Source organism: Lethenteron reissneri, chromosome 26 (assembly GCF_015708825.2).
Source record: "Lethenteron reissneri isolate LAM-NWPU_2019-01 chromosome 26, ASM1570882v1, whole genome shotgun sequence".
NCBI lineage: Eukaryota > Metazoa > Chordata > Hyperoartia > Petromyzontiformes > Petromyzontidae > Lethenteron > Lethenteron reissneri.
Window position 1 is genome coordinate 8,839,952 of NC_083804.1, and position 16,636 is coordinate 8,856,587.

Sequence of the window (16,636 nt, forward strand, 5' to 3'; positions counted from 1 at the left end):
CGCAGCGTCGGTCGTGCGTGGAGGTTTACTCGGCGTCCGGGAGAGGCGCGCACATCACTCGCCACGGAAGTTTGTTCGCGTCCTCTTCGTTCGCACGGCTGCTGATGTAAGATTGTAAGATTGCAGATCAACAGCGACAACCTTCACGTCCAGGTGGCGCACGGGAGATGGGAAACAACCGGCGCCAGGAGCAGCGTGATGTCTCGCATCGTCTATTTGTGGAATCGGACATTGCGTCGTTACGTGTCGTTAGCTCAGTGGTGAGTGATACGTGGTGGGGAGTGGGGTGAGGGGAGATTAGGGGGGTTAGGTTGGTCGTGGGGGGGGGGGGGGGAGATTTAGGGTGGTTAGGTTGGTGGTGGTGGGGGGAGTTGAAGGGGGGTTTGGTTGGTGGTGGTGGTGGTGGGGGGGAGATTTGGGGTGGATAGGTTGGTGGGGGGTCCGGGGGAGATTTGGGGGTGGTTTGGTTCGTGACATGAGTTCGAGTCCTGATCACGGCTAACATCGGTGGCGAGTCATATCTGAACCGGTCCCAGGCTTCACTTCGTCACTTTCACCAACACACACTGACGGGCCTAGTGAAGTAAGGTGGGGTGGGTGGGGGAACGTTGTGTGTGTATGTTGAACTTTTTTTGCACCGTACGTAGCCAACCGCGCCAATCGGAGGTGCGGGGTATGGACAACAAACTCCAAACTAAAAACCAGTTCTAAAGAAATTAGTTTTCAATACAGATGATTTAAAAGCTCCAGTGGCTTCCTAATATCGGAAGCGAGAGCGTTCCAGACGGCCACAGACGCTCATCTGGAAGCGCGCGATGCAGTGAAACCTTCATTCAGCAGTGCATTGACAAAGGCACCGGTGCTTGTGCTTGAGAATTGAGAAGGACAAGATAGGGAGAGAGGGGATGGGCGGTTGGGCGGGTGGGTGGACGGGTTGGTGAGAGTGAGCGTTTAGGGGGTCAGCCTTGTGAGCCGTCGCTCCCGGGCATGACCTTTGCCGACCCTCGCTAGCCCCGCACCTCTCGACTCGCAACACGAGCGCTAATGTCGAGGCATTCATCCTCAAGTGCTTACACGCGGCCCCGGGCGACAGACACAACCATGTGTAGCGGCGGCGGCGGCGGCGGTGAGCCGTTGTCGCCGTGCGGTGATGTTCAAGGCAAACACCTGAAGCACCATCAGACGGGCGGTGACCTTTGCAGTTGAGAGTGGGGGGTGTGCGCGCTGCGTCACAGGCATCCCGCAACACGTGTCCGCACACGCTCGCTCCCGACCGCTCCGCCTCATCACCCCGTCTCTTCCTCGCTTTGCCGCCTCCACTGCCATGCATACAACAAAGATCCCCTAACCGTATAGACTCTAACAGGCTGTCGCGACAAGCGCTGGACGCGAGAACCTATTAAGGCTGGCAGGGCACACGAGGGAGTTGGTGGCCAGCACCACGCCCGGCTGATTTTGTATCCCGTCGCACCAGGCACGCATTTGATGCGGAGTCGACGTAGGGGAGGGACAGATAATGCGCACTGGTGTCAGTGGCCATGAGTGGGAGTCCAACTTGGGTGGCTAGGTTCGTAACGCAGTGCGCTCACCGCTGTGCCAGCACTCCCCAAATGTATATTATCAACAAGCCAAGGACAAAGATCCCCGTGTAGCCTTAACATGCTTTTGGGGCAAGTGAAGTGGTGGGTCTCCAGCACCACGTCTTTGTCTCCCTAAGTGGTCGTGAGCGGGAATCGAACACGGGTGTCCGAGTGGCGGCAGCAATTTGCCAAGCGTAAGGATGATTGACGTGACATTTGGGGCATTGAGAAATGAGGATTGCTCCGAATGTGAGTGTCATACTTGTGATCTCTCCCGCCGCCAGAAGGCAATTGCGTAAATATCCTGATTCGCAAAGTTGTGTGTTCATGACGAGCCGCAGGACGGAGGCACGACTCAAGCCATGTACCCCTCCCTACGTGTCGCTCGCTCAAGGGGCAGGCTGGGTTCCCGTCGTGTGCAGCGGCGTCCTCGTGTCAAGCGGTTGATGCGTATCCTGAAAAGTGCCGCGTGAAGCAAAAAGGCGCGTGAAGCGAAAACAATTTCGCCGTGAATGATACTGAAATAAGTTTGACGATGTACGCACACACGCACGGTATGATGGCGGGTCAAATATCTGAGGGTATGCCGCTGCGTTACTGTATTATTCCATGCACTGTATCGACTCGGCCGTGCAGCACAAGAAAGTAGTTCGTCATCGACCTAAACTACGTTATATAACAGGCGCGTTTCGCGTTATAAAGGGCCGTTCCGTGTTATAATGGAACACGTTCCGCGTTATAATGGGACGCGTTCCGCGTTATAATAACGGTGTGTGTTACGCGAAAAGCGTTCCCTGACGGAAGAACCGCGTCATAGCGAAGACGCGTTGTGTGAACACTGCACGTAAAGCGAGGACTTGCGGTACAGATACAGAGGGGGGTGGGGGGGGGTGTGGCGGGGGATCGTTGTCTCCGAAAGACGGGAGGTTGAAAGAATTTGACGCGGCCGGTCGCACGTTTTTTCGTTGTCTCTCTCGCTCGCAGTCCAACTTCAGCGACGAGTGCAAGTTCCGCGAGATCCTGCTGCCCAACAACTACAACGCCTACGAGTCGTGGGAGCACGCTGGGATGTACATCGGCCTCAGCAAGGGGGGTCGCAGCAAGAGAGGCGGCCGGGTGTCCCTGGCTCTGACCGTGACGCACTTCCTGCCCAGACGCATCGGCGGCGAGAACGAGCACCCGGCGTAGGCGCGACGGCCCCCTTCACGGAACGCGAACGAGGGACGCCGTCGCTCTTTTGACTGTTCGAGGCAACGCTGAGGTGTGGGCTTTGGTGGGACTTCGCCGTCGCAAGCAGGGGTGGTGATGGTCGTGGTGAGGATGATGATAATGTCCGGTGGATGAGACTGGTGATGGAATGGCAGCCAAAGGGAGAGGAGAAGAGAGGGGGGGGGGAATACCCGAGAAGTCAACCAGCGCGGATGTTGCGATGGAGCGATGAGATCAAAGCCCACGTGTTAAACTGAGATCAGAGAGGTGGGATGCATAAGCGTTGACGTTGATTGTGGTGGCATCGCGGAACCAGCGTGGTGAACAACAACAAAGATCGCAATCACTCACATGGCATGGGGAGGACTTCATCCAGCAATAGATAGACCAAAGTTCATGATAGTGATTGGGAGTTGATGATGATGCCACCAGCAATGGGACGAGATGGTGGAGTATGCGTGTGTGTGTGTGTGTGTTTGCGTTTGGGTTCTCACAGCTTCATTGGACTATGAAGTTTTGGCTTAGGGAGGCCTGGATGTGGTGAGAAGACATCAGCCAGAGTCACCCCCAGCTCCAAACGATGAAGATTACAATCCTACGATGAAGGTCCACTTCTCTGATGAAGAACATCGACCACCCAATCGCAGCCATCGACTTGACAACTGTCGCCAAATCATCACGTGGTTGCTCATGAATCGGTGATTCCATTTCGCTGCAATTTGTCCGCGATGATCTGGAGGAGAAGAATATGACGATGATGATGATGATGACGACAACAAACGTGAGGATTGGAAGACTTCGAGAGACAGACAGAGAGACACCTTTAAGGTGACGGGCTGGGGCGGTGGTGGCGATGGGTGGAGTGGACTTGCCTCGGTTATGTTGATGTGGCAAGATGCGAGGGCACTTATAATGGGACACGGCAGTTCTTAGATACGAGCCGAATGAGGCTTGTGAAGGACAAGACGACCGACCGCCACTTGTCCCCAATGGTAACGAACAACGCATGTCAGGTGACTGCTACTGACCGATCATTTTGGGTTGTCCACGTGTCGCTTAAAATCAAAAAAAACATTATTGATGTTCTTTATTTTTTGCTTCTCCTGAGTGGAACCCGATCGGGATTTCAGTAGCGAGTTGTCGTGAGATGTAGATATTCCTTTTTCGGAATTCTAGCATCGAGCAGTGTAGCGTCACCTCGTGTCGGGGAACGGCCCTGGATGAGGATCTTTGACGACGACGATGACAACGATGATGATTATGATGTCATAGAACTACTGCCCTTCTGAGGTCACTGCGGTCCCCTCTTTGTTCTCAAGAGAGGGGCATTGCAATGCCTCACGTGCCCTGCTACTATAGACGCGTTCCTTGCCGCATGGCAATCAAATCAAAAATATTTAATTTCAAAGTGAGAATTTTGGCAAATTATTTCCCCCCCCCCCCCCCCCCGCCAAATGTAACACGATGGGAAAAAATCTCATTTTTCAGTCATCGGTGGTGACTGGACTGACACCATCATTAATTCGCTATGCTTGAGAAACCAATTTAATCACAACTTTGTCTTTGCAAACGAAACAAAAAACGATGAATTTAAAAATGTTTTACCAGGTATGGCCCACTGAGCTGTATAGCTATTTTCAGGAGCCACAAATGAAAGCTCAACGAAGTGGCTTATCACGTGGAAATGTATCGCAGCCAAATACTCTCAACGCGTGTTGATTCTAAATCTGGAGGGAAAAACTGGTGGACACGGAGAAAAATCCACGAGGCCACGGGGAAAGGTAGTTAACATCGGGGCACCACCGTAGCGAGTCGACTGGCCTCTTTGTGACTCGATCGGTCTCTCCAGCTGAGAGATCGAGTCTCTCTGCGAGTCTATGGGTGGGTCTCGATCTCACACTGATCGGTCTCCGCTCGAGAATCTCGGTTGAATCATGGTCGGGCGGCTGAAACCTGGATCCGAACACAGGCTCTGAGCGGTTCCGGCTCAGTGACTCCGACACGGTTATTATAGCCGCTCATATTTCTATAATGCAAGAGGATTTGGAAAATACGCTGGATTTTTGGCTGCCCGAACCCGCCGTCTGTCGGGGTTTTGATTTTGTATGGGGCGATAGGACATATAGACAGACAGACACGCACGGATATACGCATGTACAAATACGTACAGGATAAGCACACACGGCACATTCACATGTAAAACGCACAGACTTAGTGACACGTGCACATTTACACATATACTCATGCAAAGACAAACATCCCATATAGCCTTTAACAGACTGTTGGGGAAAGTGCTGTTCACGATCACCTATGAAGGCCGGAACCGCATACGAGGGGGTGAGTGGCCAGCATCACGCACGGCCACCTTTGTCTCCCAAACGGTGATGTTTACACATCGCACCAGGTACTAACTTGAGGCTGAGTCGACCTAGGGGAGGCCCAGGACCGGTTCAGATAATCGTCACTGGTGTTGGCCGTGAGTGGGAATCGAACTCGGGTGGCCGGGTTCGTAGCGCGGCGCGCTAACCGCTACACTACCACTCCCCACCACACGCACGCGCACATTCATACATACGGAATACAGACGCAGATGCGCACAGACACACACTGACACGACCACACACACAGCTCCGGTCTGCACAGAAGCCCCGCTAAGCCCAGAGACGCATTCTTATCCAACACCACCCAAGTCTGGCGTGGTGGGGCACGCCCGTGAGACATCGCATTGGAGGCCGAGGTTTGGTGTATCACGCAGAGCTCCGTGCGAGATTCCCCAAAGCCGGCCATCGATATACTCAAGTTGCCCCGCCGGGCGGTTTGCAGTGCAGCAAGTGGGTGGCATTCGTGGATCCGTCTGTGTTAGACGTTCGAGGGTGATGCCCTCCTCGTGCGTGGTGGTGGTGGTGGGGTTTCGCCCAGGACTCCCGGTTTTCCTCCCACACCAATTGATTCTTAAAAGTCGTCATATAAAAAAAACAATGACTTGGCTAAACATCCCAATGTAAAGCAGGACCCGGCTCAAAAATGTCTTGAGGTTCTCGGTAAACACGTGAACATTATTTTAATTAGTATTTATTCTACTCATCCTGATTGACTCTACATCCCACTGTTCAGGGTTCCATTGCAGCCCATCATTTTTTCGAGGCCGTTAAAACGATCACCACTTCGTGGCAAGTCAAGTGGTGGGTTCTATGATCAGTCTGGCTCTCGCCATGAAAATATGGAATTTCCATCGCTTTTCCCCCCCACTCATCCTGTTGCTGTACCTAAAAAAAAGATTTAACAACAGAAGAATTGGTCAAACCCGGTGCTGTATAAACTCAAGCGCCCATGTCAATTAAACGGTACCACGAAAGTTTATCGACCACGAGTGGTTGGTAGGTTCGGTAGCCTCAGTGGCAAGTTAAACATTTGGACTGCGTTCGCGTTCACCGACTTTCGTGCACGTGACTCCCGTCTGCGGGTCTCTAGCGCCCCCCAGTGGAATATTTATCATACTTCAATGGGCACGAAACGATTAATCGATTTATCAATTGAAATATATTTTTTCAAAAAATTTTACGGTTCATTCGCTCCCGACACATGCATATGTAATCATTACGTGTGAAAATAGATTGCGTGCGATCGATGCCTATTCCATGAAAAAATGTCATGCTCACGTTCATTCAGGCTAAATGTGACAAATGTAAGAGTCCAGGCCAATACCAACGAATGAGCCAACGCGAACGAGATGGGAACAAATTCGGCAGAGGCATTTTCTTTTTTAACAAACGAATCAAATCACGATTCGATTCAAGAACCGATGATTTGTCACGTCTCGTTTGGTACTGCCTCATTTGTATCGTTTGTCTCTCTGCCTCGCTCGCCACCGTCGCCATGTGTCCAGCTGAAATCATCGATTCTCACGCCGCGCAATCCGATCAATGCACGCTGTTGCAATCGCGAGCGCTCGATTAATCGAAACGTGCCTGGTGATCAGTGAGCACCAGAGACCCACTCATCGTTCCACCAACCCTTTTATCCAAACCATCTCCTTCAGCAACCACTTCTTTACAAATGATGAATGCACTTTTTAAATGCGGTTAAGTATGCAGTACAGTACTTACTATGAGTAGTGTGTGTGTATACAGTATATATACAGTATAGAATTATAAAAAATGGCTATGTGTATATTTTGATCATTTTAATTATAAGTTATATGCGGTGGCTATTTGTAAAAAAAAAACATTTGAAAAACACAACAAAATCATTTCGTTTGAAAGGTATTCTGTACAGCACTTATATTTCCAAATATTTATTAGTCATCCTAGCTTAGAACTCTGTTGTTAAAGTTGTCCTGTTTGTTTTCGGCGTTGTCGATGTTGATCACTGTTGGCTGTCGTTACCGTATTCTCTGTAAAAGTAAGACGCACCCACAAACCTCGTGCCCCAGGTGGTAATAAAGTGCCACAAATATGGTCTCTACACACACACAGTGACACAGCTAACGGATTACAAGACGCACCTATAAAGTTTTATTTTTTAATTAGAATAGGGAAAAAAGTGCGTCTTTTATTTCGGAGAATATGGTATTACTAAGACATTTTTTTTTGTTTAAAAAAGTTTACAGAGTGTTACATGTACAAAGTGGAAATCTGAAAAAAAACACTAGAGTTGTGCAAATTGACATTCAATGACAATCGGCTTGCCGCAAAAAAAAAACAAGTTTCGCGTAATTGCTTGCAAGACACACTGCGATCCGTCTGTAGATAACCCACTAAAGCAATTCATAGTCTCCTCTTGCGCTTGGCAGCAGCGAAATGTCCAGAAGCTCGATGCCAATGTCGAGGTCCGCCGGCCACGACGAGAGGGCTTCATGAGAGAGAGGGAGGGAGGGAGAGGGAGGGAGTTCGTGTAGTTTCGCCGCTCCTCCTCCTCCTCCTCGCCCGCTGAAGGAGCGCAGACTGCAGTGGTGAACTTTCATTGTCCGTAGTTTGACTTGCACGGCCATACTCGTCCTGCCGTGGCCACGCCTGTGTCTTAAATTGACTGAAACATCGTGGAGGGTGCGTCAAAGCCTCTCTACATTTCCCCCCACCCCACCCCACCTCCACCAATCCTCAAGAAACACGTAATTCGAAGTCTTAACTCTCTTTGGACAGCATCGCGCGCAGTGATTGGCCTGCAACGTGAGTTTAACTTCTTTCGCACCGTACGTAGCCACAACAACAATAAAAACAATCAGCGCATTCGTCAATAACACTGCCTTTAAGGGCGGGGGGGACCCCATGCAGTAAGAGAAGGTTCGGGCAATCGCTCTCCGTAGCGTATTATAAATACGAGGTTTTTTCCCTCTTCAAATCAGTGAGATATCTATAATCGATGGATCATCCTGTATAGTCCCAGGCACCTTTGCTTTTAAGATGTCTTAAAGACGCAGTTTTGTTTCCCGCGTTGCGTACACTGCTGTTCAAAAGCTCTCTGGTCTTGTCGCTGCTCGAGGGATTGGTTTGCGATGCAGGGTCTCGTTTCTCTGAGTAGGAGCGCCGTAGTGCAGCGTTGTGGGGCACGGGTTAAATCGATTATCCGACGTTCCGCACGCACAGAGAGTATACCCACGTGCCGTAGATACAAAGTCAAAAGTAGCTTAGTCCATGGGCCCATTGGCCATCCGGTCTTCAGTTATTATTATATAACCACAGCAGCATTTGGTTAAGGAGGCAAAGACCGGACCGACCGATTTCACCCTTTGCTGACTTCATCAGCAGAGTCAGGTGAATGATTTACAAACAGTGCTGCTGGATTTCCAGGTATTATTTCGTAAACATTCGATGACGGGTTAAACCAAATCGCCGTGAGGTCGAACGGGGGAGGGGGGAGATGGGGTGAGGGATAAATCGTCGAACGTCCAGATAAAGACGTTCAAATGACGTTGGGTCATGCCGGAGTGACGTCACGGCCGGGTCACTTTCCCACTCTCTGTCCACTCCCCTGCAGTGGCCGTCAGGACAGCACCCGTGTCTGGTGACAGTCGCTTGCAAGTGACGCCACGTGTCGGGCAGCCAGGGGACAACTCAGCCTGTCGGTGTGTAGCGACAAGAGAAGAGCTGTCTAGATTCTTGGTTCTTTCGGTTAAGTCACGGAGATAAAAAAATAAAATAAAATTAAAATAATAAATAATAAAAACCACGACGTTTCGATCGCAACACAAGCGGTCTCCGCCTGATGAAGACCGCTTGTGTTGCGATCGAAACGTCGTGGTTTCTTTGCTTTTATTTACACTTTGAATTTATTTTTTTATTTTAATTTTATTTTCTATCTACATGACTTTACCGAATGAACCAAGAATATGAATTTCTGTAGTCGCGAAAGTTTTAAGTCAAGAAGAGCTGTTTGTTTGTTTGTTTTTGGAGGGGGGAGGGGGCGGAGGAGCGGGGGGTGTTGCGCCTGAAAATATATATAGCATCGGGGTGATGATGTGTACTTAATATTTCGTAACGTCTGCTTTCATAAATGTTAACAATTTAGTAATCGCCGCGTCACCCACACACCCACACGCACGCCGCTGCCGTGTCACGCGACGTTATTGAACTCGCGTAATACCTCTCGAGATGTACCACGGATGATTGATGATGATGGAGGAGGAGGAGGAGGGAAAAAAATAAAATGCGTGAGGTTGACGATGACAGTGGCGAGCGAGCAGGCGGTCTAACACCACCGCTTGTAAATTCACGACCAGCAACAACAATAACAACAACGACAACAACAACAACAAGATGAAACCAAGACTAGCGGGACTGTGCAGTGTATCGTGTCCATCAACCGCGTTGTGAGTGTTCTCAGTCGTCGTAATGTACCACGCGCACGCACGCGCCTTCTCCCGGTGCGCCTGGGAGATGATGGGTTTTGGAAGCTACTCCAGCCGACTGCGAGAGGTGGCCATTGGCCAAACACCCTGGGACATGAGATGGGTGACGATGGGGGGGAGGGGGGTGCGGGCGGGGTGCAGGGTAGAGGGAGACGAGAGCGCACCAGCCGATCACACGGGATCCCCGCACCCCCTAAATCAGCTCGCCGACCAGCCCCGAGAGTACGAAGACCTTCCCCATGACCCTGACCAACGATCTGGCCAGCCACGACTACGAGATCAACCCATACAAATACACATGGGCGGAGGAGGCGGGTGGGGGGCGCACGGAGGGGCAATGCACCTCCCAAACTGGACACCTTCATAAATGTATTTTCAATAATTTATAATGAAAACTAGATTAATTATATGCACCCGCAAATTCCTAATGTGAGGGACAAAGCGACCCCCCCCCCCCAAATATAGAAATCAAACTCCACCTATGCGACGACGTTTAACCGTCATGGGACCTCCTTTGCCAGAACCAAAATATGATAATAGGGTTTTCCCCTTTTTTCTGGCAACAAAACAGGTGTCAAGATGTTAGAACACCAAACTGAAACCTCTTACAAGGAATCATGTCTGCGTTAACCACAATGCTTGTGGTCAGAATGCAAACCAGCCAGCCAACCTATCGATCGCCCAGTCCTTACAGGTGGCCCTCTCCTTAACCAACGAGCCAACTGGGCAAGATTACTAACCCGTGTCTAACTAGCTAACCAGGCACGAATACAGCATCAGAAGACGTCTTTATCCTGGAGAAATCGGTACAAGTCCTCGTCCGAAACCTTAACCCAATAAATTTCGATTTAAAGCTTTCGTGACTGCAGGGATTCATCTTCTTGGTTCTTTCGGAAAAGTCACGTAGAAGGGAAATAATAAAATAATAAAAATTTAACATAATAAAATACACTTCTCACGACGTTTCGGCCACAACGCAAGCAGCCGTCCTCAGGTGAAGAACAGGTCTGTCGGAAAGACAGCGTCTGAATGAACACCACCAAGCTTGGCAGCGTTAACCCAATAGCCAAACCAGGCATGGGCACGACCCCACACCAACTTCGCCACCCACCCAGCCACGGACAACTCTCCTGCCTCTCTCGCGAGCCAGTCGACAGTGGGCCTGCCCTGCCGGTCTGCAGGCACCGTCCGAACGACACCCGGCCACGTCGCCTTTCTTCACTGACGCGGCAGGGGTTGGTTGTGCGCCCGGCGAATCGTGGCGTCAGGGCTGCTTTGCTATCCAGCCTGACGTGTGTCGGGGGGGCGGGGAGCTGCGGTGCGTCTGGTTTGACGTCTGTTTTAGTGTGTCCGGTCTGCCGCTGCGCGTCTGCTGTGTCTCTGTGGTTGCTGTGTGTCTGTGGTTGCTGTGTGTCTGTGCTGTGTTTGTGGTTGCTGTGTGTCTGTGCTGTGCTGTGTGTCTGTGCTGTGTGTCTGTGCTGTGCTGTGTGTCTCTGTGCTGTGTCTGTGCTGTGTCTCTGTGCTGTGTGTCTGTGCTGTGTGTCTGTGCTGTGTTGTGTGTCTGTGCTGTGTGTCTGTGCTGTGCTGTGTGTCTGTGCTGTGTGTCTGTGCTGTGTGTCTGTGCTGTGCTGTGTGTCTGTGCTGTGTGTCTGTGGTCTGTATCTGTGCTGTGTCTGTGCTGTGCTGCTGTGTCTCTGTGGTTGCTGTGTCTGTGCTGTGCTGTGTGTCTGTGGTGTGCTGTGTCTGTGCTGTGTGTCTGTGGTGTGCTGTGTCTGTGCTGTGCTGTGTCTGTGCTGTCTGTGCTGTGTCTGTGCTGTGTCTGTGGTGTGCTGTGTTTGTGCTGTGCTGTGTGTCTGTGCTGTGCTGTGTCTGCGGGCTGCTGTGTCTGTGTCTGTGCTGTGTCTGCGGGCTGCTGTGCTGTGACTGTGCTGTGTGTCTGTGCTGTGCTGTGTCTGCGGGCTGCTGTGCTGTGTCTGTGCTGTGCTGTGTCTGTGGTCTGCTAAGTGTCTGTGGGCTGCCGCGCGTCTTGGTGGCTGTGTCCGGTTGCCCGCGCGGCGTCTGGACACGCGGCTGTGTGCCGGCCGTCTCGGCGCCTCCCACGTGGCGGCTGGACGCGCTTCGAGTCGCGAACACAGAGAGCGGCGTTCGCGACGTCTTCCGTGCCCCCCCCCCCCACCGAGAATCCTTCTCCAGCTCCTCCACCCTCGAGCCCCCCCCCCCCCCCCACATTGGGATAGAGACCACGTGGCGATAATGAATTCGCTTAAACACCACCAACACAATAAAATAACAAAAATATTACACATCGTATTTATCCTGAGCGACGCCATTGTGGCCAAAATGTCGAGTGTATTTTTGCATAAACGGAAAAAACAATAAACATTTCTCGTGTTTGGGGTTGTCCAAAAACTCCCATCGTCGCGATACACCGCGGGACATCTTTGCGCGCTTGGCAGTCCTCATACGCCGCACGCACCAGATGATTGGTGAACACGGCTCCCACGTGGTGAAGGGAGAAGCCGGTTCAAATGAACGTGGAGATTCTGCGTGTTTCTGTACATTTCTGTCGTGGTTAGCGCTCTGTGGTTGGCGCTGCGCCACGGAACCGACCACCCGAGTTCGATTCCCGCCCACGGCCACCCGCACCAGTGACGATTATCTGACCCGGTGCTGGGCCTCCCCTAGGTCGACTCAGCCTCAAATGAGTAACGGGTGCGGTGTGTAAGCATCGTCACGAAAGAGAAAAAGGTGGCCGATCGTGGTGCTGGCCACCCACCCACTCGTGTGCCCATATCGACCTTCATAGGCGCTCGCTAACTTGCCAAACAAGTCTATTCACGCTATACGGGGGGGGGGGGGGGGTCTTTGTCTCTGTCTCCGTGATTCTGTGCGTGTTTATCTCAGCCTCTCTCTCCATGGCAGAGGTCGCAAACGGGTTTTGATTCCTTACCCGTACCCGTACCCGGCCGCACCTAGGGTCGCAAATGGGTACCCGTACCTGGCCGGGTACGGGTACCCGTTCCGTACCCTACCCTAAATGAGTGACAAACGGTTACTCACCAGTGACTCACGGCCTACCCGTACCCGTATCCGGCCGCACCAGGGTCGCAAACGGCCACCCGTACCCGGGTACGGGTAGCCAGGTATCGGGTAGGGTACGGGTATCGGGTACCCGGTTGCGACCTCTGCTCCAAGGCTGTCACAGAAGTCGGCCTTTTAGTTACCGTCGAGCAGCGATCACAAAGTTCAGTTGGTTAATGCTGAGAACACAGAAGCACCCGAGCTACGTCGTTGTGGGTGTAATGCGCTCCCTGGCGGGGAATCTCTTGTAGTACAACATCTCTGATGCAGTGAAACGTCTCTCACGTGTCACAAACTCCTCGTCGAAGACCCGAGGCGGAAGGCCTCCCTCCCTGTCTTGTATCTTCCGCAAAAGCTTCCAGGCAGCAATCCTAAACCGCATCGAGATGTTAACTAACTCGCTCGGTATACAGGAGGTCGTGGATTCGATCCCAACCCTGGCGCCTCTCTATTTCGAGGTTGCGTGTTCACCCCGTGGTCGCGTGGATTTTGATCCGGGTCCTCCGGTTTTTCCCTCCACGTTTAGAAACAGTCGTTTAGAATATTCGGCTGCTATACCCTTCCACGTGATGATAAGCCACTTCGTTGAGCTGTCATTTGTGGCCAGGTCGCTTCTGAAAAAGAGCTATATAGCTCAGTGGGCCTTACTTGGTAAAATAAAAAAACAAGTAAATTTTTTTTTTCTACCTACGTGACTTTACCGAAAGAACCAAATAGTATGGATTCCTGCAGTCACGAAAGCTTAAAATCAAGATTAAAAAAATGGTTTTAACTTGATGATGATGATAAATATGATGAACAAAATGGAAAATTAAAAACTCTCCAGCATCGTGCAGAGGCTGTGATCACCCAGGACAGATCCATTGAACTTAGAAGAACGGAGGAGGAGGCATCATCACAGCCACGATGCACCACTCCGCTAATCCTGAAGCAATCGTCTGGCTCCACCGCCTCAATGTGCAATGACAGTATATATATAGACACTAGCTGTACTACCCGGCTTCGCCCGGGACTTGTATCCACCACGGCCGGCCGCCTTTGTCTCCCCAGTGGCGATGTTAATACGCCACAGCAGTTACTCGTTTGAGGCAGAGTCGACCTAGGGGAGGTTCAAATAATCGTCACCGGTGGTGGCCGTGAGCGGGAATCGAACTGGGTTCGCCGGGTTGGTAGCGCAGCGTAGCGTTAAGCACTACACCCACCGCTCCTCACACAGCACACACGCACAGACACACACACAGACACACACAGACAGACACACACACAGACACCACGCTAACCACTACACTACCGCTCCCCACACACCACACAGACACACACACAGACACACACACACAGACACACACACAGACACACGCAGACACACACAGACAGACACACACACAGACACACAGACAGCACGCTAACCACTACACTACCGCTCCCCACACACCACTCACGCACACACACAGACACACACACAGACACACACACACAGACACACACACAGACACAGACAGCACGCTAACCACTACACTACCGTTCCCCCTACACAACACACGCGCGCGCGTCCATAGGTACACATACACGCGCTTGCTGCAGACACACACATACACACACATACATACACGCAGACACACACATACACACAAACACACATACATACACACAAACACATACACAGTGACATGCGTATTCCCATCGCGGGGCACGGGACGTGCCTCCCGGCAAATCCCTCGCAAGTGATCGTACACAGATGGACAGACAACTGAACAGTACGACGTTTGGCTGGTAATTGCATCCAGCATCAGCGAAAGGACGTACTCTGAAATGGGAATTGTTGTGGTTTTACGCTTGTACACACCGGTGGGCCAAAGCAGAGACTTATGAGTGTTTTATCAACGGGACACTTTTTGACTGATTGGCCGTGTGGGGTGGTGGAGGGTTACAACACATTAATAATTAAGGCGAGCGAAAGGCAATAAAGTTATTTTTGAAGAATGGTTGCGAAAGCGTACGTGTTACAAAAAGACTCACTTTACTTAAGAAGCAGGCTAATGTGTACATGATAGACTGTCAGTACAGCCACCCAGAAATATAACCAGGCTACACTGTACATTCTAGAGTGGCAGTACGCTCAGCCAGCTTAATGAGTATTTGTTGAGTGAACATTTAAACAAATCCATTATTGGCGCGTGTGGTTTAAACATAATTATACAGTAGTTTTTTCATGAGAAATGGTAATTGTTGTGGTTTTCCGCTTGAACACACCGGTGGGCTAAAGCAGTCAAGTCTTAGTCTTTTATGAACGTGACAATTTTGTGCAGATTGGGCGTGTCGGGTGGTGGATAAGGGTGACAACACCTTAATAAATAAGGCGATCTAAACGCAATAACGTTGTTTATGAATAATGTTTGCGAAAGCGTACGTGTTACAAATTGACTAACTTTACTTCCTAACCAGGCTAATGTGTACATGATAGACTGGCAGTACACCCAGCCAGCTGAATAAGCAAGCAGCAGTCTACATAATAGACGGGCAGTACGCTAAAGCAGCTTAATGACTATTTGTACAAAGAACATTTAAAGAATCGATTATAATAACCAGGCTACAGTCTACATTATAGACTGCCAGTACACCCACTCAGCTTCATAAGCAGGCTAGAGTCTACATGATAGAGTGGCAGTACGCTGACAGAGCTTAATAAGCAGGCTACAGGGTACATAATAGACTGTCAGTACGCTCACCCAGCTTAATGAGTATTTGTACAGTGAACATTAAAGTAATCGATTGTTGGCGCGTTGGGTTTAAAAGTAATATTAATAGCACACATTGTGGTGGGGGTGTAGTGAAAAGTAGGAAAAACTTTGATGAATTTACCTCAGAGTGGCGTGGTGGGTGTCGGGGCCTAGTAGCGTGCAAAGCCTGCGGCCTCGCCTAAAATTGTCGACTTGGAAGAGGCAGGGTACGGGTGGCGTTCGTCCCCCCCCTAGCGCGCCAACAACACTGTGTAATGGCTATTATTTAATTAATTACGGAGCTTATGAAAGTGGCGAAGGCGTGGCTAGCGGTTGGCAGGGGCAACCGCCGTCCAATGAAACTGCAGCCCTTGGCGAAGGCGTCGCTAGCCGTTGCCAGGTCCAATGAAAGCGGCGAAGGCGTCGCTAGCCGTTGCCAGGGGCAACCGCCGTCCAATGAAAGTGCGTATGTTCCGGAGACACACAGACACACAGACAGACAGACAGATTCACGATTTTATATATATAGATTGCTGTCCATCAACATCAAGGACGGGTAACTTGCTGAGCTGCCCCTGCTAGACATCTGTGGAAAAGAGCTTCATAGCTCGTCGGATTCCTCCAGGATAAATAAAGATTCTGAGTCTGCCATCAGCCACACGAAGACCTTCAATTTGAATGAATCATTAGCGCCGTTGTTGAGAATATAAGTAACAAAATAAGCAGTCTATCTCCATACATCTGTTCCTCTACATCATTCCCTAATTTATCCAGGAAGCCCCACCGAGTCATAGCAGTCTTTTGCAGGAGGGTCCCAGCATTGTTTTATTTTAAGATGTCTTCAATTCATCAATGAGTGGTTGTGTTTATTATACGTGTGGGAGGAAACCGGAGCACCCGAAGAGAACCCATGGGTGCGAGGCTGGCAACACTATTATCATCTTACGGATGGAAACGGATGGCGATTCGTCCACTTGCCGTACCGCCTTCTCCCGGCGAGCGAGGGTACGGCACCTCATCGGCGCCCGCGGGAGGGGAGTTTCACAACAACTGTGCGACGATCCACCGACCCTCGCTGCCTCCGCAGCAGAGGTCGCAAACGGGTTTTGATTCCTTACCCGTACCCGGCCGCACCAGGGTCGCAGATGGGTACCCGTACCCGTACCCTACCCGAAATGAGTGACAAACGGTGACTCACCAGT

At 50.9% G+C, this 16,636-nt stretch overlaps 1 protein-coding gene across 1 annotated transcript in view; it reads left to right on the forward strand.

Moving 5' to 3' along the window:
- Positions 1-8,910, forward strand: part of LOC133347953 (fibroblast growth factor 4A-like) — a 29,436-nt gene extending 20,526 nt beyond the window's left edge. Inside the window, exon 3 of the mRNA XM_061560718.1 lies at positions 2,565-8,910. Within this exon, the coding sequence (XP_061416702.1) occupies positions 2,565-2,768 (204 nt within the window). The 3' untranslated portion in view covers positions 2,769-8,910. The remainder of the gene's footprint in view (positions 1-2,564) is intronic.
- Positions 8,911-16,636: the final 7,726 nt, after the last annotated feature.